The sequence below is a fragment of the Perognathus longimembris genome, chromosome 1 (assembly GCF_023159225.1).
Source record: "Perognathus longimembris pacificus isolate PPM17 chromosome 1, ASM2315922v1, whole genome shotgun sequence".
In the NCBI taxonomy this organism is placed as follows: domain Eukaryota; kingdom Metazoa; phylum Chordata; class Mammalia; order Rodentia; family Heteromyidae; genus Perognathus; species Perognathus longimembris.
The window spans coordinates 30,862,023-30,888,951 of record NC_063161.1 but is presented as its reverse complement, the minus strand read 5'-3'; the positions used below and the strand labels follow the sequence as shown (position 1 = coordinate 30,888,951).

At 33.3% G+C, this 26,929-nt stretch overlaps 1 protein-coding gene across 3 annotated transcripts in view; it reads left to right on the top strand.

The window, feature by feature from the left end:
• The window catches only part of Nav3 (neuron navigator 3), a 619,731-nt gene that overhangs the window by 440,138 nt on the left and 152,664 nt on the right, over positions 1-26,929 (top strand). For 2 of the 3 annotated variants that reach the window (XM_048359134.1, XM_048359124.1), the window contains exons 5-8: positions 5,215-5,287; positions 7,074-7,257; positions 19,439-19,507; positions 22,482-22,621. In XM_048359134.1, coding sequence (XP_048215091.1) covers positions 5,215-5,287; positions 7,074-7,257; positions 19,439-19,507; positions 22,482-22,621 — 466 coding nt within the window. The remainder of the gene's footprint in view (positions 1-5,214; positions 5,288-7,073; positions 7,258-19,438; positions 19,508-22,481; positions 22,622-26,929) is intronic. The other variant, XM_048359143.1, reaches the window with a different exon arrangement.

The window sequence follows — 26,929 nt, the reverse complement described above, 5'->3', positions numbered from 1 at the left end:
TTTATACCCCTTCACTATCTAGCAGAGCTCTTTGCCCATTATTAAGTCAATAGTTTCTGAGTGGATTAATCATTCAGTATTAAGTGCCTTGCCATTACTTAGATTTAATCACAAATGCTAAGGTTAACATTAATCACATTCAGATATTTAGTATCTAAATATAATTTTTATTAAATATACCTAAAAATGTAAAGGAAACTTATGAATAGTCAAGCTTTAGCTCTGTTGAAGTTGTGAAATATGTCTCCAGTTATATTACCTAAAACAGGTTATACCAGTTTTATAGTTTAGAAACATATGCTAAAGGGTCAGTTGTCATAAAACACATAGCCCAAATTAAGAATTTAAGAGTCATGTGTCTTTTGGAACTGTTCATCCAACCCTGAGAAGGTGTTTTCAGTGTGTATTCTGGATTTATGTCAAGAACATAGGTTAGCTGAATGCTAGGGGCTTGTACTTGTCCTAGCTACTCAGGAGCCTGAGATCTGAGGATCTGCTTTGGAATCCAGCCCAGGCAGGAATGACCCTGAGGTTCTTATCAGCAATATGCTAGCAAAAAGCTGAAAGTGAAGATATATTTTTGTTTCTAGAGGTAAATACCAACTTTGCGCAGAAAAATCTGGACAGTGTATAATATACAGGTCTTGAGTTCAAGCCTCAAGCTCCAAGCACCCATATTAACGTGCGCGCGCTCACGCGCACACACACACACACACACCTCTCACGTGTTAATCCTGTTTGTTTTGGTGTTGTTGTAGTTTTTTTTTTTTTGTTTTGATTTTTACATTGAAGGGATAAATATGTTGATGTCTGCCTTTAGGTTTTTGGAAGTGAAGAATAGATAAGCCCCTTCTTTCCTCATTAGGAAGTAAATTTGTGATCTAGAAAACAGATTCACTAATATTTAGCATATTCATAAGCATCACAATAAATATATGGTTTAAACAATCAGAGAAATTCATACTTTTTCAAAATTGATCCCTATTTTTCATGCTAGAAATTGAAATTATAGTCAGTGATGATTAAACTGCATGAGTATACTGGTTTTTCCTTGAACATAAAACAATTCAATAAATGTTCAGTGAATGGATAAATGAATGATTTGATTTTATAGAACATAAAATTAATTGTTAGTGCTCCAAGATGCTGATATTAATTTTACAAATACAAACTGATCAGATCTGTAATTAGAAAGCAACATCTAATTAATGTGCTTAGTTTCTTTTTTAAATAATTACTTATTTATTGTCAAAGTGATATACAGAGGGTTTACAGTTTCATATGTAAGGAAGTGGGTACATTTCTTATACAATTTGTTATCTCCTCCCTCATTTCCCCCCTCCCCCTCCTCGTTTCCGTCTCCCCCCATGAAATGTTCAGTTGGTTTACACCAAATGGCTTTGTAAATATTGCTTTTGGAGTCATTTGTCTTTTTATCCTTTATCTCTCAATTTTGATATCCTCGTTCTAATACCAGTAATACAGTATTCAGGGTACTCAGATGAGATACAGTGATAGCGCGGGGACAGCCACAGGAAGGGCATAAAAGAGGATGATCAGCAACAGAAAAAGCTGTTTTCAGTGTTAACCTAACAAAACTGTATTGGTTAAGGGCTTTATAATAGCATTAAGTGTTTGGATAGATTCCAAAATGCACAACATTCAAACGTGTGTGTATGTGTGTGTTTATGTGTGTGTGTATCCTTACATTTGATATTTTTCAGAATATTTATACTACATCTAGAACTAAGGTAAATTTTATGTTCTCATTATATCAGTATTTTCACAGTTTTCTAGCATTAGTTAAATACAATATGAAAAAAGAGATGCGAAATAGGTCAATAAAAGTTAAGCCACCAAGAGAAGAAAGAAACTGGAGATATTCAAACACAGTAATAGGCAAGTAAAAGTATTAAAAACAAGCTGAAGATGTAACTATAAACTTCATATAAGGGAAATGTTGCCAATCGAACTTAGAATGAATTTCTTTGTATTTCTGCTACACCAGAAGATGGGCATTTTATTGCCACAGCAGTAAAATGCTAAATGCATGAATTATGTAGCATTGTGGAGTAAATAAACAAAAGACAATGCCATCTCTATTGTCTAACCAATATAATTTCCCACATCCATATATAAGTAAATTGAAATTATATGCAAATGTTTCCTTTTAAGCATATAGCTTGAGTCCAAGGTTTATGGTAACCCAATGATTTGTAAAATATTTGAGAAATGGCTCCTACCCACTGAAATTTTAATTTAACTGATATGAGCATAAACTGAGCATCTTTAGTTTTAAATGTTTTTATGTGTATATAACTGGATATATACATATTACTCTCTGCTCAGATAAAGTCAGATATTCCCACTACTGTATTTTCTGTTTTTACTTGTGTTGCTTGCTCTTCTTGAATTTCATCTTGTATTGTTTTTAATCTGACTTTACTAAATTATTATTACAAGAGCTCTGGATATCAGTTTCTTTGTATAATGGAGTTTAGACATAGACCCTGAGTCTGATTTATATATAAGTTGATGAAATGGCCAATGAAATAAGCTACTTTACAAACTTAGACCATTTATAAATCTGTTCCAAGATTCCTAGTGAACTAACTTGTTTATGTAGGGTCTGACACATTCTTTCTCTAAAAGGTTTATAAGTTGCTACAAATACACTATCATCAGAATTACTTCGGAAAAATTTTTTTAAATATCCAATTGTTTGGGGTTTTTTTTTGTCAGCATTAGACAGGTATTTTTCTTTTACTTTTAATAGAGTTAAAAGAAACGAGAATACTTTGGATGATATATTTGAACATCCAGTCTGACAATTTCTTATTTTCTCTTTACTTTCTTTCCTTTATTTCACTCTTTTATAATCTTGTTTCCTAGTAGGATAGTGAACTGTTAAAAAAAAGGATTTCGTAGGAATTTCAGCATCATATCTTCACTGGAAATTCAGATGCTGATGGCAGAATATTCAGAGTGTTTAGGTGGTATTGGGTTCTTCTTCAGATCTATTCTGTGTTTTTTTTTTTGTAGAATAATTTGCATAGAATTCAGTTTGAAAGTGAATCAATTTAAAATCATTTTTTCTCTCCAAGCAGACATATATGCCTTGACTGTGTTCATTTCTTTCTTTCTTTCATCCTTTTCTTTGCTAGTCCTGGGGCTTGGACTCAGGGCGGGAGCACTGTCCTTGGCTTCCTTTTGCCCAAGGCTAGCACTCTACCTCTTGAGCCACAGCACCACTCCTGGCCTTTTCTGTTTATGTGGTGCTGAGGAATCGAACCCAGGGCTTCATGCATGCTAGGCAAGTACTCTTCCGCTAAGCCACATTCCCAGCCCCTGACTGTGGTCATTTCTGCACAAGAAATATCTCGGATATTATTACTGACATTTAATTTTGCACATAGTGATGTTTATGAAAGAATATAAGGAAAAAATTAACAAGAAAGTATGTTTTATTTTCCAAATTGTTAATGAAAACCTTATCACATGTATTGTTAAGTTACAAAGTGCTATCCAAAGTTATCCATATGTATTCTACAACAGGCCAAAATAAAATAAACTAATATAACCAAATCCCTAGCTCAAGTTTATCATTTTTTTCTATTGAATAACATGACAGCATGAGCATCTCATGAATGATGAGCAGGCCATGAGTCTGATCTCTGCTATTTCCTCTCTTGGTCTCAGTTCCAGAGTATCCTTCATAGTACAAATATTTCTACTTACTAATTGTGGTTATGAAAATGCGCATTTTATTGCATTTGTCATTTCTCGTTAAAGTTAAATCTTATTGAAGAAATACATTGTAAGAAACTACTTTTACACTTATGAAATACCTGCCACAGCTTTATCTGGTACTTGATGAAAATATCAATGCTATTCAGTGCTAGAGAAAAAAACGTAACTGTATTAGACTATTTTAGAGGCACTAACTCAATCCCTTTTTAAACCTTTTTACCTTTAAACCTTTTAAAAAGACTTAGAAAAATGTCAATTCACATGCATTTCATCCTCTGTATTAACTTAAAAGTTATTCTTTAGTTCTACAGAGGAGTTTCAATTCAATATATAATTTTGTGAGTCCAGTGCATCTTGATCAGTGATCATCCCTTCCGTCAGTGCCTATCCTCTCTATTCCAAATCATCCATCCCTTCAACAAGTTACTTATTTCTGTTTTTATAAATGTACATTGAATATTAAAATTTTATTCACCCACTATTCCTTGCTCCATGTGAAGGATAGATTCTTGAATCTATTTTTTTTTTTTGTGTTATTTCAAGACATTTGACCTTGTTTTGGAACTTGTCAGAGGAGACCTTGGTAGAGAGTGTGTGTCTGTGCTATAGAGTGTTGCTTTTGATGCAATTTAAGAAGACAAAAATAACCTTAAATTTCTTATTTACTTTGCAATACAAGACATAGAATTCTTAAAAAGAAAAGAAACCTCCCAAAGAACTAGAATTTTCTAGGTTATTACCCTTTTCTGAAAGTCTTATCTGTGTAATTCTGTGGCCAATGTTGAGATCAAACTCTGGCTTAATATAAATCACTCTTTTGGAGTTTTATTTCCCACCTTAAATAGATACAAGATGGTTGTTATATTGAGACCATTTAAAAGTTATCAACATTGATTATTGCATGAAAGGGAATACTTCTACTTAATCATAGCAGTACTCACTATAAAAATATACTAAACTTCCTAAAGCAAAGACTTATTATAGTTTAGAATGAAAATATGTATCATTTCCTTCATATATATGACCCTGTCCATCTCATCCATCTTTTGGAACATATAACAAATATTAGTAGTTGAATCTTAGTTATCCTCATTCTAACATTCCAGGACATACACAAAGCAACACTCGTCTTATATGGATATTTTCATGTAGAATAATTTGTAGATAACTTGTAAAGCACAAAAATCTGTTTTTATGTTAAGTAGGTGGGTCACTACACTGCAAGAATGTCGTTCTTGACCAGGCCTTTATGAATTGTTTCGAAGTACCAAACTGGACAATGAAAGCTTTATGTCCACTCTGTAATTAGCCAGGATAATTCTAGTTAAAATCTGAGAAAGACTTCTAGAATGACATGAATGTAAAGTATTCATTCTTTATCTTTCTTTCTGGTTTCATTCTTGCTGGTGTATTTATTTTGAACTAGCCCTCTAAGTTGCCTATTAACTGCTTTTCGTGTTGCAGATTGAAAATGTTGATGTCTGCCTAAGTTTTCTAGCAGCCAGAGGAGTAAATGTTCAAGGTCTATCTGCTGAAGGTAAGATAAACTATTGTAGTGACAAGTGCCATCAATGTTTATGAAGAATTTTTCATAATGTTAGGAATGTGAGGTTAGAATATTAGCTTTCCAGTAATAGAAATATGATCATAATAGTCATCAGAATAAGATTTGTTTCCTGAAGTATTTGCTGTGTTTTGCAGAACTCCAGTATGTAACAGAGTATATGCCATGTGGGTGAGTCAAGATAGCATTAAATAGATAGCATTAAATAGATGGCAAGATGATTGTTAGTGCTTGATAATTTATGAGCAAAATTATAGGTAAAAGTACCTAATTCATGTTCAAATAGTATTTTGCTATAATGATCATACTATAAACTAATCAAGTTAGTAATGGTAGTGAAAATATTGAAGAGTTTAAGCCAAATTTAAGTTCTTTAAAATGAGAACAGTATACATAGTTTTTAAATCATAAAATGTCTGAAGGATCATCAAAATTTTGGAGAATCATCACTAATGTTGAAACATAACAAAGTAGAAATAGATAAGATTAATCTTGGTGTTTATATCTTTCAGAGCTTTTTTATCTTCATATATAAAAATGAGAAACAATTTCCAAGCTTAAAACATAAGACATCATTTTTGTAGTTAAGAAAAGTTAATGATGTTTCTGTTTCCTTCTCGCATCCTCCGTCCTGGCCTATATCGCCTTTCCCTTCATTCTGTCTGTCACTTGATCATTTTCAAATTTAGGTGTCAAATTTATTAAAGGGTAATAAGAAACATTTGCCTGTTTGGATCATTAACTCTATAACTACTAATAATTTAAAATTAATATTAATATTTTTGGAAACTTTTCCAAAAATTTCAAATACTGTTGACATATATGCTTGTATGTATATGTTGATAATAGTTAGTAAGTCCATTAATACCTACACTAACATGATAATTTAAAAATTATAACAACTTGGACAATTTCAATTTTTCTATGATTAATTTACTTTGAAAATATATATCTTCAAGATTAGAAGTATTAGGCAGTTGTAAGCTTTAACATTTTTATCATCATTGGAATAAGGAATCATGTAATTCTGAAGTACAATGGACAAGAAAAAGAATTACTTTCCTCCATTTATCTTATTTTTTCCTTTATCTTATATTCAAGAAATAGAATGAATATTTGAAGCACGCATTTAGTGGCCAAAAGGTAAAGGTTCAGACCCACATGGTAGTTCTATTACTTAGTTTAATTTTTGATTTCTCAGTGGCTAAACAGAGGCAAGAAATGTTTCCATTTTTCATTTTATCTCTTCCTTCTCATATGATAACTTCTAGTATTATAAGTCTGATGGTTTTTGCTTTATTAGAAAAAATATATGAATGTTCAGAAATAGTGATCTAAATTATACCTATATACAAATATACAAAAATATAAAGTAATTGTACATAAACATAAAATTTTAAAAATCTGTTTAAAGATAATTATTCTAGTCTGTAGGGAAAAATACTTTCCCTTTTTTGGCTCATTGATCAAGCCAACAGTCTGTGTTAGGGAAACAATATAGGGGAGGGAGAAAAAACAGCAGCTCACAGCCACATAGCCTTGTCTTTCTGGCTTATTTTATCAATTAGCTGTGTGACCTCGTGGAGCCTAAGAAGCCCAACTAACCTGTGCTTCTAAATTCCAGAAGGGGACGTAGAACTTTTAGTATCTGTCTTTCTTTTCATAAATTTAGGTGGGAGAAGATTGCATCTGGAATTTTGCTTTTTTTTTAATATGTTCACTTTATTTGATGCTTTGTTGTATTTTCCATTTAATACAGAAATAAGAAATGGAAACCTAAAAGCCATTCTAGGACTGTTTTTCAGCTTGTCCCGCTACAAGCAGCAACAGCATCATCAGCAACAGTACTACCAGTCTCTGGTGGAGCTTCAGCAGCGTGTGACTCACACATCCCCACCATCAGAAGCCAGTCAGGCCAAAACCCAGCAAGACATGCAGTCCAGGTAAGGAAGGGAAGATGGGATACCTTGAAGAGTAGTTGATTAAAATAAAACATAACTGAAAATAACTTTATGAGTCTGTTAGACATAGGTATGTTGTTTTATCACGTGATGAAATATAACACACACACACACACACACACACACACACACACACACACACACTTTTTCTTTGGATTGGACCAGTAATGATCTGTCATCCTTTTGGAGAAATATATTTGTTTGTTTTCTAAAGATAATTGTTGTTTTGTAACAGTGTGAAATGTCTTTGGTGAAAGCAGTGTGCCTCAGCTACTTCTTTCTTTTTTTTTTTTTTTTTTGATTTAAAATGTCTGATAGAGTCTTGAAACCCTGTAGTATGGTAGTGTAGTAATCATTTGTTGATTCTTTTGAATAATTAAAAATGTAAAGGTGGGTTAAACATAATTTGATCTGGAGGGGTGTGTGAGTGTGTGTGTGTGTGTGTGTATATATGTGTGTGTGTATGCATGAATGTCAGTTTCATTTACCTTGAGACTTTTGGTACGTGTAAACACAGCCTGGGGTAAGGTCACCCCCAAATTATATCTTCTTACTTCCCCCTTTCATTAAGGTGAGTTACTGAGAAATCATAGTATCTTATTTCCTCTTCCCTTACTTTTTTCATCTTTTTTTTTGTTTGTTTCCTCACAATTTGGATTTGCAGCAGTATTCAAACATTCAAGAAGGGCCAAAAGATTTCAAAACTGGGAGTCTTACTGTGGAAAATTTGGGTTATATGAAGTGGGGACAGGCTGGAAAAGTCTTAAGTCTGAGGGGAAGTCCATTAGGAAGGATAAGCTAAAACTACTGAACACAGGTAAAATTTTGCCTCTCAAGGAAGTCCCAGTTGGCTTTCAGGACTTTTCAAATTATTGAGTCTAACTCACCAAGATTATACATATAAAATTTTGTACTTAAAAACTGTTTGTGGATTTAATTACATCCCCCAGATACCTTCAAGGCAATGCTTGGAATAACTAGAATTGTAGTCAGGCCAATTTACATATTAAAAGGAGTGTTAAATTAGATTGAACAAGTTTTATGCAAACTGATAGAAGTATTTCTGTATAATGGGTATTGGATACTTAATACTATTGCAACAAGGAGGGGAATTGTTTTTAATATAGAACAGGCATGAAAATAGACTTCAACATCTTAAATATATACATATATATGTAAGTGTATACACATACACATCACACAAATGCAAATATTTAACTCCATATGAGAAGTCAAGTTTATAACCTAGTAAGTGCAGCTTATTTTGAGTCTGTTTTCAGGGCTTAAATGTTATATAAGAAAACATGAATTTTCAGAGCACTTTTACAGGAAATGAAGGTGTGCCTCAAATGGTAGAGCATGATTCTGAGTAGTAGTTTTATATAAGTTTTGGGATGCTAGTATAACCGGGGAAAGTAGGTTTCATTCGCTAAAAGACAAAGAAAGGGTAGGTTATTAATCTTTAAATAAACAGTTTTTGTCTAGGTTAAAAGACTTCCAACCCTTTATCAAATGGCTAAGGACAGTTATCAATGCACAAACACAAGCTAACAAATCACACAAATAAACTGTTTAGGCTTTACAGAATGAAAAGGTGTTCAAAGGAAAAAAATTGAATGTGAAAGTGGAAGTATAAAATTACTTTGGTGTTAGAAGGGGCACCATTAGTAGTCATAATTCTTTCTAAAGAGTTATCTGAGAATTTAGGAGATCTTCACAGATTGCCATTTTCCTTTCTGTGTGCATACCTACTTTCTGTGTGGATGACCTTGCTACTACTGGACCCAAGTTGAATATGGCAAAAATATTTCATGTTCTGAGCTACCATTCACACTGAGGCTATTCTCAAGGTTTCTGTGACCTCTACCACACACGTTGTTCTTAGAGCCCCTTTCCCATTGAGGATATGTGCCTTCCAGGGTTTCTTTTCCAGGAAACATCATTTCCTTCTGGGAGACTCACTCCAAAACTGGGACAGTTTACAGCTTTTTGGCCTGAGGTTATAAATCTTGAAAAATATATAAGGAAGTTTAATTTAGGATGACAGGAAGGCTCTAGTAATTTAAGCCTTCAAGAACCTGGCTTCAATTAGTTGTTTGACTCAGTTCTGTGTTGTGGCCTACAGTGTGTTCTTTTTAAAGTCAGTGAATCAATTAAACTTTAAACAAGGAGAAAGGGGAAATTTATAAATCTTTAACAAAAAACAAAAACCCAAGTTTCCTTCATTCCTAAAGAGATGTACTTGAATAGAAAGAATTTTTTTCTTTTAAGGGATTTGGAGATGAAGAGGGACTATAATATTAAAAGTCTGTGCATATCATGCAATATCTACACAGACACTGTTGTGTTTATTCTTTTATTCAATTATTTAAAGAGTTTGACATTCATACGTCTGTTGTTTTGAGTAAAGCTGAATCTCTTCATTTAAGTGTGTATATAGCTAGCTAGCTAGATATAGATAAGAGGCATAGAAAGTTGGTTTCAGTCTTCCTTAACAATTCCCAGTATAGGGACATTAAGGACTATAAGAACTGATTTTCCCACCTCTAGTGTTAGAATGGTAATAACTTCCACATGAAGGTATTGAGTTCCGACTATGAGAATAGAATTAGCTACAAAGTGATTAGTACAATACTTAGAATGTAACAGTCAAACTATCTTTTTCCTACTTTAAGATCAAATCTTATATATTATAAAATACATTAACTGTAGATATAGCCATTACTGTTTCCCCTTTCATCACACTAAGAAGTTAATTTAACTTCTAAATTTTATTAAACATATGAAAACATTTTAAAAATAAATTTTAAAGTAAAATTTCTATAATGAAAATATAACATGCTTATTACTCATAGCCTTTCTATACCCAGGTTACTTACATACTGGTAACCATTTAATTATTTTATGTATCTCCTTTACTAGGGACTCCCATAAAGCTAAATAAAATATTTCTTCCTTCATCTTTTTGGTTGTTATCTTCTGATTCACAAATCTTCTATTTCATGCCATTAATTTATCTAACAAATATTTTTTAAACAGTCTTATAGGGAGTGATGGTATAGCAGAGGAGAAAATAGATTTATAAGTTTTTGCTGTGTTGATGCTCCCCTTTTTATAATGAGGGACAAACAGTAAGTGACAAGCTAAAATGCATAGCAGTGATTTAATAAGTAACATTAAACAATAGTAACTTGGGTATGAAGAACTCAGATATATAGAAGTTATATTTAATGAACTTAAATGGGATACTTAGGAAGATTCTCACTGAGATAATGAATGAGCAAAGTTAATTGGAAGGTTTTTTAATGATTGCTGATCATGGGTTAGAATATTTTTGTTTGAATAAAGAACAAACACTGAGACTGGGAGTTAGGAGCCTCTCTTGTTTATTTCAAAAAGAAAAAAATATTCCAAGTATTCTACATCAGAGGAAAAATATAGCAGAAGATCGGGATATAATTTAGAAAAAGACCAGTAGGACTTTGACAGGTTCTGTGAGTATGGTAGGCTTTTTGCCTTTGACCCCCAATAATATGAGAAGGCACTATGTGCACTGAGAAAGGTTACAAACCCATCTGTTTGTTGCACTGAGAACACAAAGTGTAGGAAAGGAAAGCTACTAACAAAAAATTAATGAGCAAAACTTGGATTGTGATAATGAAGGTGGAGAGATAAGCTTAATTCTGAATGTATATCACTTGCCAGCTATTCCAGTAGACAAAAATTGGGATGGAATTGATAAATAAAAGAAACTCCAGTATTGTTTGTATCAGTTGTTGGTAAAAGATGTGTTTTTTTAACTAAAATGGAAAAGAACATAGGAGAAGCAGGTTTCATAGAAACATAGTAGATCTGTATATTAATTTTGAAATACCTCTGAATTATATGACAGGGAATTACAAGGGTAGAGTTTAAGGGACAGGTATAGTTTATAAATGAAAATTTGGGAGATAAAACATATAGAATGTATTTAAAAGACTATAAGGCCACCACACATAATATAGTCAACCAAATTTGTGTATAGGTAAAGACTGAAACAGGTAGAGGTGAAGAGAAGAGATTTGGGTCAAGAGCCTACCACATTTAGAGTACAGACACATAGCACAACCTGGTGGAAAAATTGAAAAGAAACAGATTTGTAAAGAAGAAAATCAATGAGAACAAGCAAGGGAAGGAAGTATTCCAAAGAGGGAGAGATTAATATGAATCGTTTATTATAGTCCTGCCTGTATTCTAGGCACCCTTCTAACTAGTTTATACCCATGTGCACAGCAATAGTGAGACTGATTCTATTATTTTCAGATACAATATCAAAAATACAAATGTCAGTTCAAATGCACCATTTCCCAAAGCATAATTTAATAAATCCAGGAAATCTGATAAAGGAGATTATGCTCCTTAAGGTATTTACTATCAAATATGGCAGGTCAGTAGGGTAAACACTGATGTATGCCTAACAGATTTTGCTCAGGAGGGCTGTTTAAGTAGCTGTAGTAGTTGACTATTAAATATCAGTATCTTTATAGTATAGAAAGAGAGGGTAAAATATTTATATGTAATTTATATATGAAATATTATAGGTTCTATTATACTACAATATATAATGTTGTAAAGTGTTATAACATTATAATACTAACATATACATATAATTTACCACATATAATACATATGATTTTTATATATTAAGTATGTAATTTTTATTATGGAATTAAAAAAAGACATAAATATAGCAAGTCTTTCCAAAAGTGTTACTAGTTCTTTTTGCTTTTAGTTCCTTTATTGGCTATCTTTGTAAATTTATATAATAATGTCATTATTTCTTCTTCTAGTAACTATAGAATAACTTTTGGCTTGGATTTCCATAAAACATGGTTTCGTTTTCTCCATCTAACAATTTTATCCTTTGTCAACGTATTTCTATTCTTTATTATCAGTGTTCATAAGATTAACATTACATTCTTTGTATATGAATAATTCTATGTGTTTATAATAGGTTAATAAACACACATTATATAAATAGACTTATAAACATACATACTATGAAGACATGCAGAATCAAGTCATATCTGACAATTTCCTTTTCAAAGCCTTTCTGAAAAAATGAAGAATGTTGACATTTGTTTGAATTTGAGCATCAAATGGCCTATAACTTTGAGTTTGAAGTAGAACTCATTTTATGATGCTTTGGGAAAATGGGTCCAAGCAAACTAAGGAACCTCTGCATGTGAACATCTGTTTTCTAGGATTATTCATTTATAATAGCTTAAAATGTTTATTATTTGTTCAGATGGCTAGTTGGGTTTTTTATTTTTGTTGTTGTTATGCCTGTTTTTCCCTATAAAAACGTGTGGCCACAGAAATGGTCACAGGACTGATAGATAATTGTTTATTTTTTATTTTGTTATATCCATTTCAGCCCATCAGGAATTTTAGTCTGGTTTTCCTCATTACAGTTCTGTGCTAACTTATCCCTCCTGTGTGTATAGAGCAAGGCTTCATTAACATTCTTCTTTTTATTTTGCTTGTCTGAAATCTGTTGAAGTTGCTTATCCATTGTGTATTTTCTTCCATGTTATGAGCTTAAGGCTAGGGCATGCCTCAAGCCATAGAATTACTTTCTAGCAAATGTGAGGATCTGATTTCAAACCCCTATATTACTACTTCTACCACACACACACAAAAATTCTTTCTTCTACTTCTCTCACCATATCTTCCTTTCTTGTTCGCCTCTATAACTCAGTGGGTATAGTTGTTATAATCAACATTATTCCTATTGACTTGAACAAAGCTTACCATGAAAAGTTTTTAGACCCAGCCATTACAATATAATTATTAATATTAAATTAATACTATAAGACTCCCTATATTGATGGCATGCTTCAAAATGAATTGACAACTCTTAATTGAGCTTTTCTAAAACTTCACACATTTTAAAGAGATACATTTAAATTGTGTTAATCAAAGATGTTTTTGATTAACATATGTACTAACATATTTTATTAAAATGTTATGGCTCACTGCAACACTTTTTAAGTCTTTGCAAATATTCAGTAATCTAGTTTTTCACTTATCTGGATCGTCTTTGCCTATGATAGTTTATATTTTTAGGCTAACAAAGTATATTTGTCCATTTTCAGGTTTGATTTTGTCTTAATTTCATTAAAATGAACTTTTGTAATGGAAATCTAAATGTATTTGAGATGTAATTTATGCTATGCTGAAAATTGTAAATGGAAAAAATCCGTAGAACAGTATAGTGTCTTGAACTATGTGTAAGTAAAATCATTGTGAAAATGTAATTTATGATGATATTGTGATAGAAATATGAACCAGTTTTCTGAGCCCTCATTTATCTTAAAGCTTGGCGTTCCTTTAAAACAAGGCTTGGGTGGTAAAAAATCTTAAACAGCCATCTCCATCTCTTGTTACTAGTTTAGTATCTCATGAATACAGACCAGCCAGGTGATCTTATAAACTGTCTTAGCAATTTAAGATAAGACAGAGATTGTAATACATTTCATACGATAGTTCACTAATGGGCCACATTATCACAGTAACCAGTCTTTAAGCAATTAGGATGATATTTCAGCCACCCAGCTACTAAAAAAGAAACCACATGGGGAGAAAGCTTAATTTTGGAGTCTTTTACAGATTAACCAATAATCAATTTTGTGACTTTTTTTATAAAATGGAAGTATAAGGACAAAGAATTTCATGACACATTCTACAATGCATATAGTTACAAAACAAGTCATTTTTAAAGGAACACAAGTGGCCTTGAGATATAATCAAAAGATATATTTGCAGAAATATATAAAAACTTCTCTCGGAGTTATTCACCTGTGACATAACATTTTATAGCAGTTTGCAAAGCTCCATTAGGAGGAAAAAAAATTTCTGAAAGAATCTGGTTTAAGGAAGTCCTTAAATCTTAACTTTGAATATATAATTTATTTTTGTCCTAAGCAAGTATATCAAATAGTGTATAAAACTGCTTTGGTTTATCTTAGTCTTTTAAATCTTTATTGACTGTTCTGTACTTAGGTTTGGACTTGCATACAAAATTCCTTAGTGTCATTCTTTCAAAAGTATATTATAAACTGAGAACAGGAGGATCTTGGTTTGAGGAAAGCTTGGGCAGAAAAGGTCCTTTTTCAATACACAGCTTGGCACAGTGGTACGTAAATTGCCAAACAAGCTATTTAGGAGGTTGGGATCATGGTATTCTTGCCCTGAAAGACTCCATTTCCATAGAAAGGAATGTGGCTATTATGGCCTGTACCTTTGGTGCCAGTGGACAAGAATAGTGTAAAAGTAGGCAGTTAGGCTGAGGCTCCATGATATCCCACCAGCTTAGCAAGCATTAGCCCTTGAGTACTGAACGTATAACATATGCATATGTATTGTGAATATATAATATATTCATGCATATATACATGTACATATGTTGGTATGTATATATGTGTTACATATATTTATATATACTATTTTGTTATTTCATTATGTTGAATATTATATTCTCAGTATTTCTTTCAAGAATTTTATAGTCAATTTGTGTGTAATCCTTGCCTTTTTTTTTTTTAGCACAATACCACTTTATAATAGATAAAATTTGGAAATAAATTTGGGATATTAACATCACAAACTCTTTTTTATTTTCAACTTTATTTCTTTGTACTCTTTATTTTCTTGGCAGTAGTTTTACCAAAAAATAAATGTGATATGATGATGAAGTATAATTTTCTTTCATCTTTTTCTGAGGGGGAGGGGAAGATACTAAGTGTTGATATTAGAACTGTACCACTTGTTAGTTGTTTTTCAGATAGGACCTTGTACTAACTCTACCTGTGCCGCCTAAAACTGTGTTCCTCCTTTGTCTGGCTTCTGATTGGCATGAATTACAGACATTAATTGCTATACCAGACTGTGATTTTTTTTCTTATTCTTGGGAATAGAAAGTAAGAAATACCTAATGTCCCAGGGATGGTGTAGAAGGCCTTCCATTCCAACATAATGTATTCCCCAAGAGTAAAGATAAATAGAAAAGGCAGAAACAAGGACGATTATTTGGCAACTTTCTGTAAAATTTCTCTAATGTAGATAAGTTATTAAAACCTACTAATGTGAAAGATTTCTGTATTAGTCAGACTTTCATTGGTGTGTCAATATGCCAAAGAAACTAACTTTGAGGAGCAAAGATTTATTTGGCTCAATGTTTCAGAGAATACAGTTAATAGTCAACCTGCTCTATTGTTGTTGGTAAGGGGATATTGGTGGGTGTCCTGTAGAATACAACTTCTTTCATTTTTTATGTGGAGAAATTACCTGGGCATCCTGTTCAGATTCAGTTTCTAATTCAGGAAGTCTGGCCCAGGACCTGAGATTGTGTATTTATTGCTAACAAGTCCCCGGTAACGCCAGACTGCACTTTGAGTAGTAGGGCTCTAGTGGTTTCTAAAAATGGGGAATCATAATGTAGACCATGTTTACTTTGAGAACATTTCTTAGCTTACAAGAAAAGGATATTATAGTTCAAATGGGAGTATACACTTTATCTCGGAGAAGTTCTGGCATTTGGATCCTGCTTTGCTTTGAACACTGGATGTGGTTCATACTTAAATTAAAAACAATAATAACAACAAAAAAGATTGGACGTAGTTTTGTCTTCTTTCCTTCCATGTTCTGGAAAACAAACAGAAAATCCCTTGATAATCCTTTTACTTTTCTGTTTTTTTTTTTTTTTTTTTTTTTTTTTGCCAGTCCTAGGGCTTGGACTCAGGGCCTGAGCCCTTTCCCTGGCTTCTTTTTGCTCAAGGGTAGCTCTCTACCAGTTGAACCACAGCACCTACTTCTGGCTTTTTCTGTGTACATGGTGATGAGGAATTGAACTCAGGGCTTCATGCATGCGAGGCAAGCACTATAACACTAAGCCACCTTTCCAGCCCCGATAATCTTCTTAACCAAGAAACTGATCATTATTCCCTTTGTTCAAATTCACAATTTTAAGACTCTTAGTGAGTCTCATAACAGATATTCTGTCAGGGAACTTTTCCCCCATCCATTAGGTCTCGCTAGACAACATGTCAGAATCAAAAACAGTATATAGCTTTCAATTCAGATGTCTGTAGACTCAACTTGATCATAATTACTATTTGGCTTATATACCCCACATGCCTCAGATCTGTGTCTACAGGTTCCCTTGTGTGTGTTTCGTGATAAATTATAAGTTCTTGTCCACCCTGCACCTGCCTTGTTACTAATCTATTCTAAATTGAAAACAGGAAATTATGTCAAGAACACATGGAGAAAATATTTTTGAAACACAGAAGTTAAGAAAAATGGTAAGAAAAAAGGAGAGTGTTATTGAAAACAAAGGTTTTGAGCCTGATCGAAAGAGTTATGCTAGATAGGTGACATTTTGACCATGTAAGAGAATGATTGAAAAAATTGAGAGAAAATAAGAATACACAGAGGATTTACAGTCTCTGTGAACTGTAGGTGGTTATTTTAAGGCTGAAACAATCATTTTTAGGTAATTGTTAACAAAGCCTACATTAAACCTTATACATTGCCTAGGAATAAATATAATTGTTTGTTTGCCAGTCCTGGGGCTTGAACTCAGGGTCTGAGCACTGTCTCTGGCTTCTTTTTGCTCAAGGCTAGCACTCTACCTCTTGAGCCACCGTGCCACTTCCAGGCTTTTCTGCTTATGTGGTGCTGAGGAATCAAACTCAGGACTTCATGTATATGAGACAAGCACTCTACCACTAGGCTGAATTCCCAGACCCCTAGGAAGTTTTTTAAGTACCAGAGGCTGTTAAACTTAAAGGTACATGTTTATGAATGTTTATGGAGATCTTTGAATTTTAAACGTTGCATTGCATCTACTACTACAACACATGTTTCAAGCAATTTATTATATATCCTTAGAAAGTTTCTTTCTCTTTGCCTACAATGCCAAGAGGAAAGCCTAGATACACTTATATAGTCCTTTCTGGTCTACACTGTACATTTTGAAAAAGTAATCAGATAACCAATAATCCTGCAGTCTAGAGATTCTGTGAGAAGTGTTGAAAGATGGAATTAGTGCATTCACACAGGAATGGAAGGAGAACATAGATGTGAACAGATTTGTAGACATGCAAACAGCATGACCTGATACTGATAGCTTATCTGTAACAATTGAGAGGGGAAAGGCACAAGTCAGTTCTGTGGTTTCAAACCTACATGACCAAAGCTACCATGATCCTCTGAAAGGGTATATACAAGGGGATAAAAGAAAGCAGATGGTGAATTTTGTGAGATGAGTTCAAAGATTAACTGGACATGTTAAAGAAGAAGTTAGTTCTAAAGGATAGAATTTCAATTAAAGTGTCAGTAGGAAATAAATTACTATGTGTTGGGAAGCATAAAACTATTAGAGGAAGAGCCAAAGTGTTCTAAAATCATTTAAGTGTGGGAGAAAAGAAGACTTAATGGAAGAAGAAAATAGAAAATGATAGTAGGCAAGTTGGGAGTATTTGGTGGGCAATTTTGGAATGAGCGAAATGCAACAAACGGGTGTTACAATATGGTCAAAGACTTTAGACTGAAGACTGGTCCTCCTCTATTGGGGATGGTCGTTCTCTTTGGCCAAGCACTCAGCTTCAGGAGAGACTCACATGGAGCAGTGAGGGAGGAAGGAGACACCCGCCTAGCCAGCCAGATCAGCAGAATCAACCCTGGCGATCAATGGGATGAAAGATGTCACAGCCAGATCGCCCTCACATCCAGTCAAAGACATTAGAAAACAATGAAAACTCAACAGATATATCATATTCTTCAAGCAAACAGCTTCACAAATGCCAGTGGAAGCAAGGAAGCAGCTACCGGTCAAAGAATTGATGTGAGAGGGCTTAGTACAAATCTATTAGCAGCAACTAGAGTATTCTTTCACAATAAATCAGAAAACACACATTGCCCATAACACACATTGCTATAATATTCTGGGACATTGTCATTGCTTTTTGTCCAGTTGAACACTAGGAATTGCATTGTATTTCTTTAACATCACAAAGGAAAGTGAAAAGTAGTTTTCATTACCTGAAAGTGTGGCTTCATAATCATCTTGTTTTTTATGTTTAAGGTAAAGTGCATATAGTACAATGGTTAAAACTTTGTGTTGTTTCCTTAATCCTGAGTTTGACAAGTTAACTGAGAAAGTGCACAATCGACGTTTCCTTATTTTGAAAATGTGAAAAAACTGTGTATGTTTTTAAAATTTAATTTTAAAGTAATATTTTATTGTACTGACACAGCATATATATATTAACCTGCTATTATCATTTTTATTATTATTACTGAGGTAGTTGGTATACGTGTGGTGGCCATTTGAGTGGTAACTACACAGTGTAGTTAAAGCTATAAAGAATAATTTATATGCAGATAGTGACATAACACATGTGAAACATACATTCTCTGTAAACCTGAAATCTTCCATGTGAGGATGTGTTTTCCTGAAACCAAAGAGTTGTAAGTACCTACATGTTCCCATTAGTCTTCTTGGAGGAGTAAAAATGATTTATAGAACATATCATTATCCTAAGCAGTCTTCCTCTTTGCTGGAATACCCTCTGCTGGGCAACAAAGCAACTGGAACAGTTATATCATGTTTCCATGTGACTCTTCCTGCCCAGATCCAATTCTTCCTAAACCCTTCCACACTGTGCATCTACTACTTAATGTAAGTTATCACAATTCTTGTGAGAAGGAAACTGCCGCTCGGCCTGCCACCGACGCCACCAGAAATGTTTGAATAGGTACTGGATTGCTTAATCCTGCAGTTTCCCTTAGAACATCAACTTCTTACTTACTAATCCCTAAAGTGTCTAGGTTATGGTTTCTACAGAGTGAAACAATATTATCAAAATATTAATACACAGCAATAATTGTCAGTCAATGCAAACATGTAGAGGTGTACAGCATTATTCCATAGTACACTCATAATCAGAGGTCATGGTGTTTATGTGATGTCGTCATAATTTTCTGATTAATTTGTTCTTTCTCCATGTTTTCATGTGTTCCAATTGCATTTCATTGACTCACAGTTTTCTTGTAAGTTTGTACTTTCCTCCCATGTTTAAAGAATCTCTTTAATTCAATTTCTCTGTTTCTCCTCATACAGTCTGACAGCCAGATATGCAACTCAGTCTAATCACAGTGGAATTGCAACCAGTCAAAAAAAGCCTACTAGGTCAGTGAATATCTCTAATTTATTGCTTATTAGTGATATTCAAGGAAATGCCCACTGATATTATTTCCTATCCCTCTAAATTTTCTTAAAACCCAACACATTACTGACTGCAGAGTTTAGAGCACTGAATTTGTAGTGGATTTCCTTAAAGTCTCAGAGACAAGCCTATGTGTTAAGTGACTAATTAGGTTTGCATCTTCTATTTCTATTTAGGTTTATGTAGTGCTATACTGTGATAAATTCTACTTACTCTGCTGAGAGAAAGTCAGGGGAAAACTGCTATGAACTTCTGTGATTCTTTCTAGGTCACAGGATGTGTAAGTTTTACCAAAAGATTACAAATGATTTTAAATATGGATGTCTGTTAAAAATTACATGTTTAAAGAGAGACACTGGCAGATTTTTTATGTAGAAGCTCATACCAGAACAGCCTAGACAGTTCTGTCTCTAATTGTTTAAATTTTGATTTCTTTGTGATAAGCGTATTTTAAAGGCACATGTCAGCGTATATTCTTTGGAGAGTAATAATATATAAAATGTTTTGGGAGAATTAAATTGATGAATTTTGATGGTAGACAAGAAGTGAGTAAAAATAAACCACAGCAAAAATGCGTCATCCCTAGTTATTGTGTGATTCTTTGAACCTTCTTGCACACTGGGGAACTATCCAATGCTGGTGTATTAGTCATTGCTCTGTTAATGAACCGCATTGTGAAATGTTTGGCCACAAAATTACTTCTGATGCCTTGACCTGAGGTCACTGTCTGCCCCCTGGCCTTGGTTCCCTACCTTTATTTTCATAAGAGTTAAAATGATTCTGGAGAAATAGTCTTTGAAAGGTACTTAGTTAAAAGCTATAATGAATTACATAAATTAGGAAGTATAAGAAACAGTGACCTGCTTTATACTCTTCTCGTCTTTACTACTCCTTACATAACTTGGACATGAAAGATACATCTTACGCATTCATTTTATGAGACCATTAATCTATCACATACTCTCTCTTTCTCTCTTTTCCTGGTTCTCTCCATCTCATTTCCCTTTTTCCATTATTTTGATGAATGAACCAGAGGCTCTGGCTGCCTGTCACATTTGGGTAACAAGAAGAGCAAATTTATTTTTTAATTTGTTTTCATTTGTTTCTTCTGAAAACTGAAGATCACTTAGCTTCATGGGCCACATCAAAGACTAAACTGTATTTTAATTGCTATCTAGAAATGGGCTGAGTGCCATTGTAAGCAGGACAAATTGTATGACAAAATTTGCTTACATATGTGAGTCTGAAATGAAATTTCTAAGTCTATGGTTATATCTTCAGGAATAGTTCTCAGATTTATTATGATTATGTCATTTGACCCAATTAATTAGTTGCATTCTTTTGGCAGCTCACAGCCAGTGGTACAGTAAATTCCTAGTGTCTGTGTTATTATGCTGTACTTACAAACTCCTGTAGATCCAATCGAGTGAAAGTTAAATGCTGGAGTCATTTGGAAAATATTCTAATCGTGTGCATGACACAACCTCTAATTAGCCCAATAGCCAAAGGGAATATTTATTAGCCACATGTATTTAAACTCGAAAATGCAGTCAAGATTTTGAAACTCTTAACTGTTCTAAGACATCAACACATCTTTAAAGTGAGCATTTGCATCTTTGTGATGCACATTCCATTTTGCAATAGTTACTTGGGTTGTAAAAGCATTAATCTTTTCTAAGGGTTATGTTCTTTAAACAATCTGCAGAAATTATAGGTATTATCATAAACGTGAATTCAGATTTGACTATGGATTTTGAAATTTTGATATATGATAAAGACAAACAACTTGTTCTTAAAACTTTACTAGAAGAGAGCTGTAAAAAATTTAGTGTTCTGTTTATGATCTTTGGATTGCTTCCTCAGTTTTCCTTTGAAAATAGGAACTTTCAAAGTAGTACACAGTTTCATTCACTTGGGGGCAGCAAATACCAACAAAGAGGTTGGCAATATTCTTGTTTCTTACATAGATCCTAGATTGCCAATATTACTTTTTAAAGGTAATTTATAATGTTTTGAGTGGATTATGTATATTCCTTATATGATAGTAATACAAAATAAAAATTGGATATCTCATGAAATAGTAATTGAAATTCAAAGGGAAAGGGAGTGGAATAAATGACCCAAACTCATACCCAAATGAAATAACATTAAGTCATGTGTTTCCTCCTGGCCTGTTCTTCACAAACTGAGTAACTGAAACTTTTCTCACTATAACATATATTTTATGTTATTTTTCTAGTAGGTCTTCTTCTAAGATCTTTATTCTTTCTTGTCATATCTGCTCTGTGATCATGTGGCTATACTTCCAAGATCACCAGCAAAAATATAAGGTGATCAGTTTTTACAAGAGAATGAAATTTTTCTCATGAGGTAACCCAGTCAAATACAGATTAACATAATGTTGTTCTTGGCACCATGTTTTAATTAGCTAAGCTTCACTGGAATAGATATTTGCCATTTGTTTGATAACTTTATCCCAGGCATTATTTATTTACATGGCTTGAAAGCCATCTAAGATAAACAACACCCCATACATTGAAGATAAACCTTAAGAACAACTTCAAATAGCTGATTTGCTGACTACCTAATAAATGGTAAATGGCATTATGTTGATTTTCTTTCATGTAATTGTGTTGATTTTTTAAGGCCATGTTTATTTATCAAGAATGGAGTAAATATCTGGTTAGGTAAAGGTCACTGTACTGTCATCTTTGCCCATTATTATTCTTTAGTGCCATGCTTATTGAAAAGTGAAGCAAGAGTTTTCTGATAATCTCTAGACTTGTGTTTAGCAATTTGTTACTCAGTTTTCTGCTAGGTACATTGTATAAAATACTATGTTGTGGTTTTCCCAATTCACTCTTTACTGCCCAGAATCCCTTCCTCCTTGTTTTTGAAATGTATGATAATGATGTAATTGTTCTCCTGTTATTTCAGGCTTCCTGGGCCATCTAGGGTACCAGCTGCAGGCAGCAGCAGCAAGGCCCAAGGAGCCTCCAACCTAAACAGGAGAAGTCAGAGCTTCAACAGCATTGACAAGAACAAGCCTCCCAATTATGCAAATGGAAATGAAAAAGGTAAGCATTCACTGTTACATCTTTACAGCCCAAAGCTACTAGTCCTAGTCTTGTTAACTAACACTTTAAACTTAAATCTTCTAGTAATAGAAGAGCTTTAAACTGGAACCAGTGGAATATTCATGTGTTCCCTAACTCTCCTCCTGAATTCCACTTTGCTTCAGGTTTCTTTTTATCTGAAGAGAAAGATCTTGTATTTTAAAGTGGATAATTATATAACTGAGCATAAATCTGTTACACACACACACACATACACACACACACACAATCTTCCTTGATGCAGGAAAATAGCATGTTTGTGCCTTTTGTCTTTTATATTTGAGTTTTATGATTTCTGGATAAATACTGTAACTATATGATTAGACAGCTTTCTCTTATAAACCATGTTGCTATATGATGTTATAGGATTGATTTAATCCAGAAAACATAAAACTCTATTAAATTTTTCTGAATCCTTTTCACGACTAACGTAAGTGCTATAAGCATCTGAGGTAGTGAAGGTGGGAACATCAGAATTTGAGATAAGGTTGTGCTAGGTATTTGTCTCAGAAGTATTGGGACCACATGTGTTCCCCAGACAAATTATTCATGTTTATAGTGTTTTTTGAAACTAGTACCTAATATAAATATCAAGTCACTGAATCAATAGGAAGACAAGAACAAGCTATTGAAAGTCTGTGCTAAACACAGATGGTAAGTTACCCAGATTGCACTCCTCTCTCTGTGATAGGCAAAGTGAGCATTTAAAGGAGTTTTAACTTTATACCTGTCACCACAGCTCACAGCTGGGTCATCAGGAAATCAAGATCTTACACTGAGTCAAGTAGTGTGGCTAATGGAGTGACTAGAGTGCTCTGATGGATTTCTGAGTATTTTTAAAGCCATGAATTTTTTAACTCTTCATGGTACTAAGCCCAACTTGGAACAGCACGTGGAGTTATTAGGAAATGGGCACACGTGTTTTGTTAAATCAAGACCTTGGCAAAATGGTTTTGAATAATTAACTGACGATGAACTCTTGCATAAGGGAATTACAAATTGTTTCAGTTAGGTAATCAGAGAGCTTTCTACTATTCAAACATACATTGATGGGAATACCCTCTAGATCAGATTTACTGTTGTGACTGACTGTCTTCCTCTACAAACGGAACAAACTCTGTGTGGACTCAAAACCCTGATCACAGAGAAGTGTGTTGTGCTGTCTGAATATATTCCCAGCTCTTAGATCAAACAGGATGAGAAGAGAAGAAAAAGTATGTATTTGGAAATTAGGAGTTTGCCTTTAAGTTATAGAATACAATCTTTGATTTAAGATGTAATAAGTATCATTGAAAATGTATTCTTTTCCTGAGAAGAAATGAGTGTTTTTCACTGAAAAGACAAACACATTTTCCTTCATTTTATGGCCTTCCTCAAAAGAGTCCTAGAGCTGTGCAATGGTGGCTCATGCCTGTAATCATATATTATGAGGAGGCTGATATGTGAGGATTGCAGTTCAAACACAGCCTGGGGAGGAAAGTTCATGGGATTCTTATCACCAATAAACTACCAAAAGGTCAGAAGTGGAACTTGAGTGAAAAGCTAAGGGACAATGACCAGCACCAGAATTCAAGCCTCGGTATGGGGGAAAATAAAGTGTCCTTAATGTTCCAAGTTAATACTTCAAGCATATCTTATGGAATTTCAAGGAGAGTTGATAAGTTCATGAACAAGATACGTTTAATGACTACTGTTCATTTAAGCTTCAAGACATTCCAGTGGTGTACTTTTTTTTGTTAAAAATTACTAATGATTTTGACTTAGAACTTCTCTAGATAAACTAGTGCTTGACTGTTATATATGTCTAAATTTTTGTGTAATGTGACAGTCTTTAAAAGAAAAATCCTGAAGATATTACTCTAGAACTGTTAATTTTTGGTGGCTGCTGAACTGCTTATAGATGTTTTTGGTAGTGCAAAATCAGAATGCAGCAATATTTATAATGACCACAAGGTGGAGATAGACATCACACATATGGTTGCTACAGAGCAAATTGCCTACATACATATGTACAACAAAAGACAACAGTTTTGTAATGAATTAGTTATTATTTTAATTCTAACAAAAAGTTATTTTAATTATTTAATTATTATTAGTTATTTTAATTCTAACAAAAAAGTTCCCAAGTATTTGAAATAGGAGATCGATCACACATTCATAGATATTTATTTTACACCAAATATGGGCAATAGATCTATATCAATTTGAATAGTTTAGTTAAATTTTATTGTGTGTTATAATATGGTCATTTAGTATATATTTGATATATCACAGACAATTTTCTATTAAATGTAGGAATACATTGTGGCAATAGATCTGATACTGTTTCTTAATCATGTGAAGCTTTTTTTTTATATCCAATCTGTTGTTTTAAATTGTAAGAACACATAAAACATTATGTATATTATGTGAAAATCCATTTATAATTTGCTGTGCATTGTAAAATAAATGAATGATTTAACATTTTTCAAAAGAAAAATTATATTTAATATACTTCCTGGATGTATCTAAGTAGAAATACCCTATCTGCTTTCATTTCCAAGTCTTAAATGATAAATTATATGAATCAGTTGTGATGTCTAAAATTTGTAATAGATACTAAAGGCTTATTTCCAGGGGAAACTATTTCCTTTCCCTATTGAAGAGAGATGAACTGTTGAAAGCATAGTGGCTTTCATTTGTATAATTTGTAGAGAAATGAAAAAAATGCAATAGTTTATTTGTAAATTGCCTGACACCTAATGAAAAGAATCAGTAGTGAATCATAAACTGTTCTTCCAAAGATGCATCTAATGTAATTTCAGTAATAAGGCAATTCTGAAAAATGTATGCCAATTTTACCATTTCACCAAATGAATTAAAATATCAGTGAACATTGTCATAAATCATTAGTTACAGAGAGAGCTGAGATAGAAATATACTAGTAGAATGAAATGGCATCTTACATCCCTGTTTGAATGAAGTGTGGGAATGAGTTTCTCACAGAACAAATGGTGAAATTAAGGTAGCATCTTTGTAAAGCCTTTCTTTTTACTTCCTTCTTCTGATAACCTGACATTTAGAAATTGACAGTGAATGATAGATACATTGTGACACTACTATCTGTCCATTTGCCTGTGTGCTCTCTAAGAGTTCTCTAGTTAGGCACATGCTTGAAAGGAAGGCCAAATCTCTGTCCACTGAAAAAAATCAGATCTTAATGAAACTCATACTGGGATTCATTTGGGCATATAGTTCTCATGCTTGAAACAAAACAAGAAATCATTGTCTCACCAAACCTGTGATAAATATGGAAAATATCAAAGAGGTTGAATATAACTAGGAACGCAAAATTCCTAGTTTCACTTGAAGCCAGATTGCTGGATTATGTTCTACAAACATATGTAACTTAACTGAGTCAGTTCCTTAGGGGAGAGATGTAGTTCCTGTTCCTAGGAGACATGCCACAGAACCAGAGGGATGGCTGCCATATTTGTGCTGCTTCTTCCAAGTGATTCTTATGTGCAACTTGAACATTTGTTGAAGAGGAGGGTTCCTTCTTTCTCTCTGGATTCGAATCAAGCATTTCTTTCTGGGGAAGCTTTTACTTTCATTTATACTCAGAACAGAATTAGAAGGACTGACTCCAAGGATTTAAAAAAAATTAGTTCAGTGTTATACACTATTAGAGTTAATGTGAATTTAGCATTAGTCATGGAATTTCAGCTGCTCATTATCTGCTAAAACACAGAGATTTAGGTCTTAAACACTTTTCTGTTTTTTCTTTAATTATTCTGAATTTACCATAAAGAACTGAACTGTTTCATCTGCTTTCCAAAGGAATGCAAATAAATCTTACTTATATGACCTTACTGATTATTTGATTATGCATCTTACTACATCTCTTTTCCTTAATACTTGGAACTTATACAAGCCTAAACTATGACATTGATATTGTAATTTCAGGGATTTAAAAAGTTTTCACAAAGTAACACAACTAGGAATATATTAGTTTATAAAGCTAAGTAGTCTTTGTCATAGATACTGTTTGTATACATATACATACACACATATTGAGGTGTTCATGCAGTATGCTTACCTGAGCAAAAGTTGCATTCTTAAAAGAAAAAAAAATCCCACAATAACTGACTTGTGAGTGGAAACATCCCTAAATTTCACAGCCCTCCACAGAGTGGGTGGCACACTTACTTTGCAAATGATATGGTAGAAACATGAGCAAGATCCCCATTACACCATTATAAAATAGACATTTCACAGAGTAATCATTCT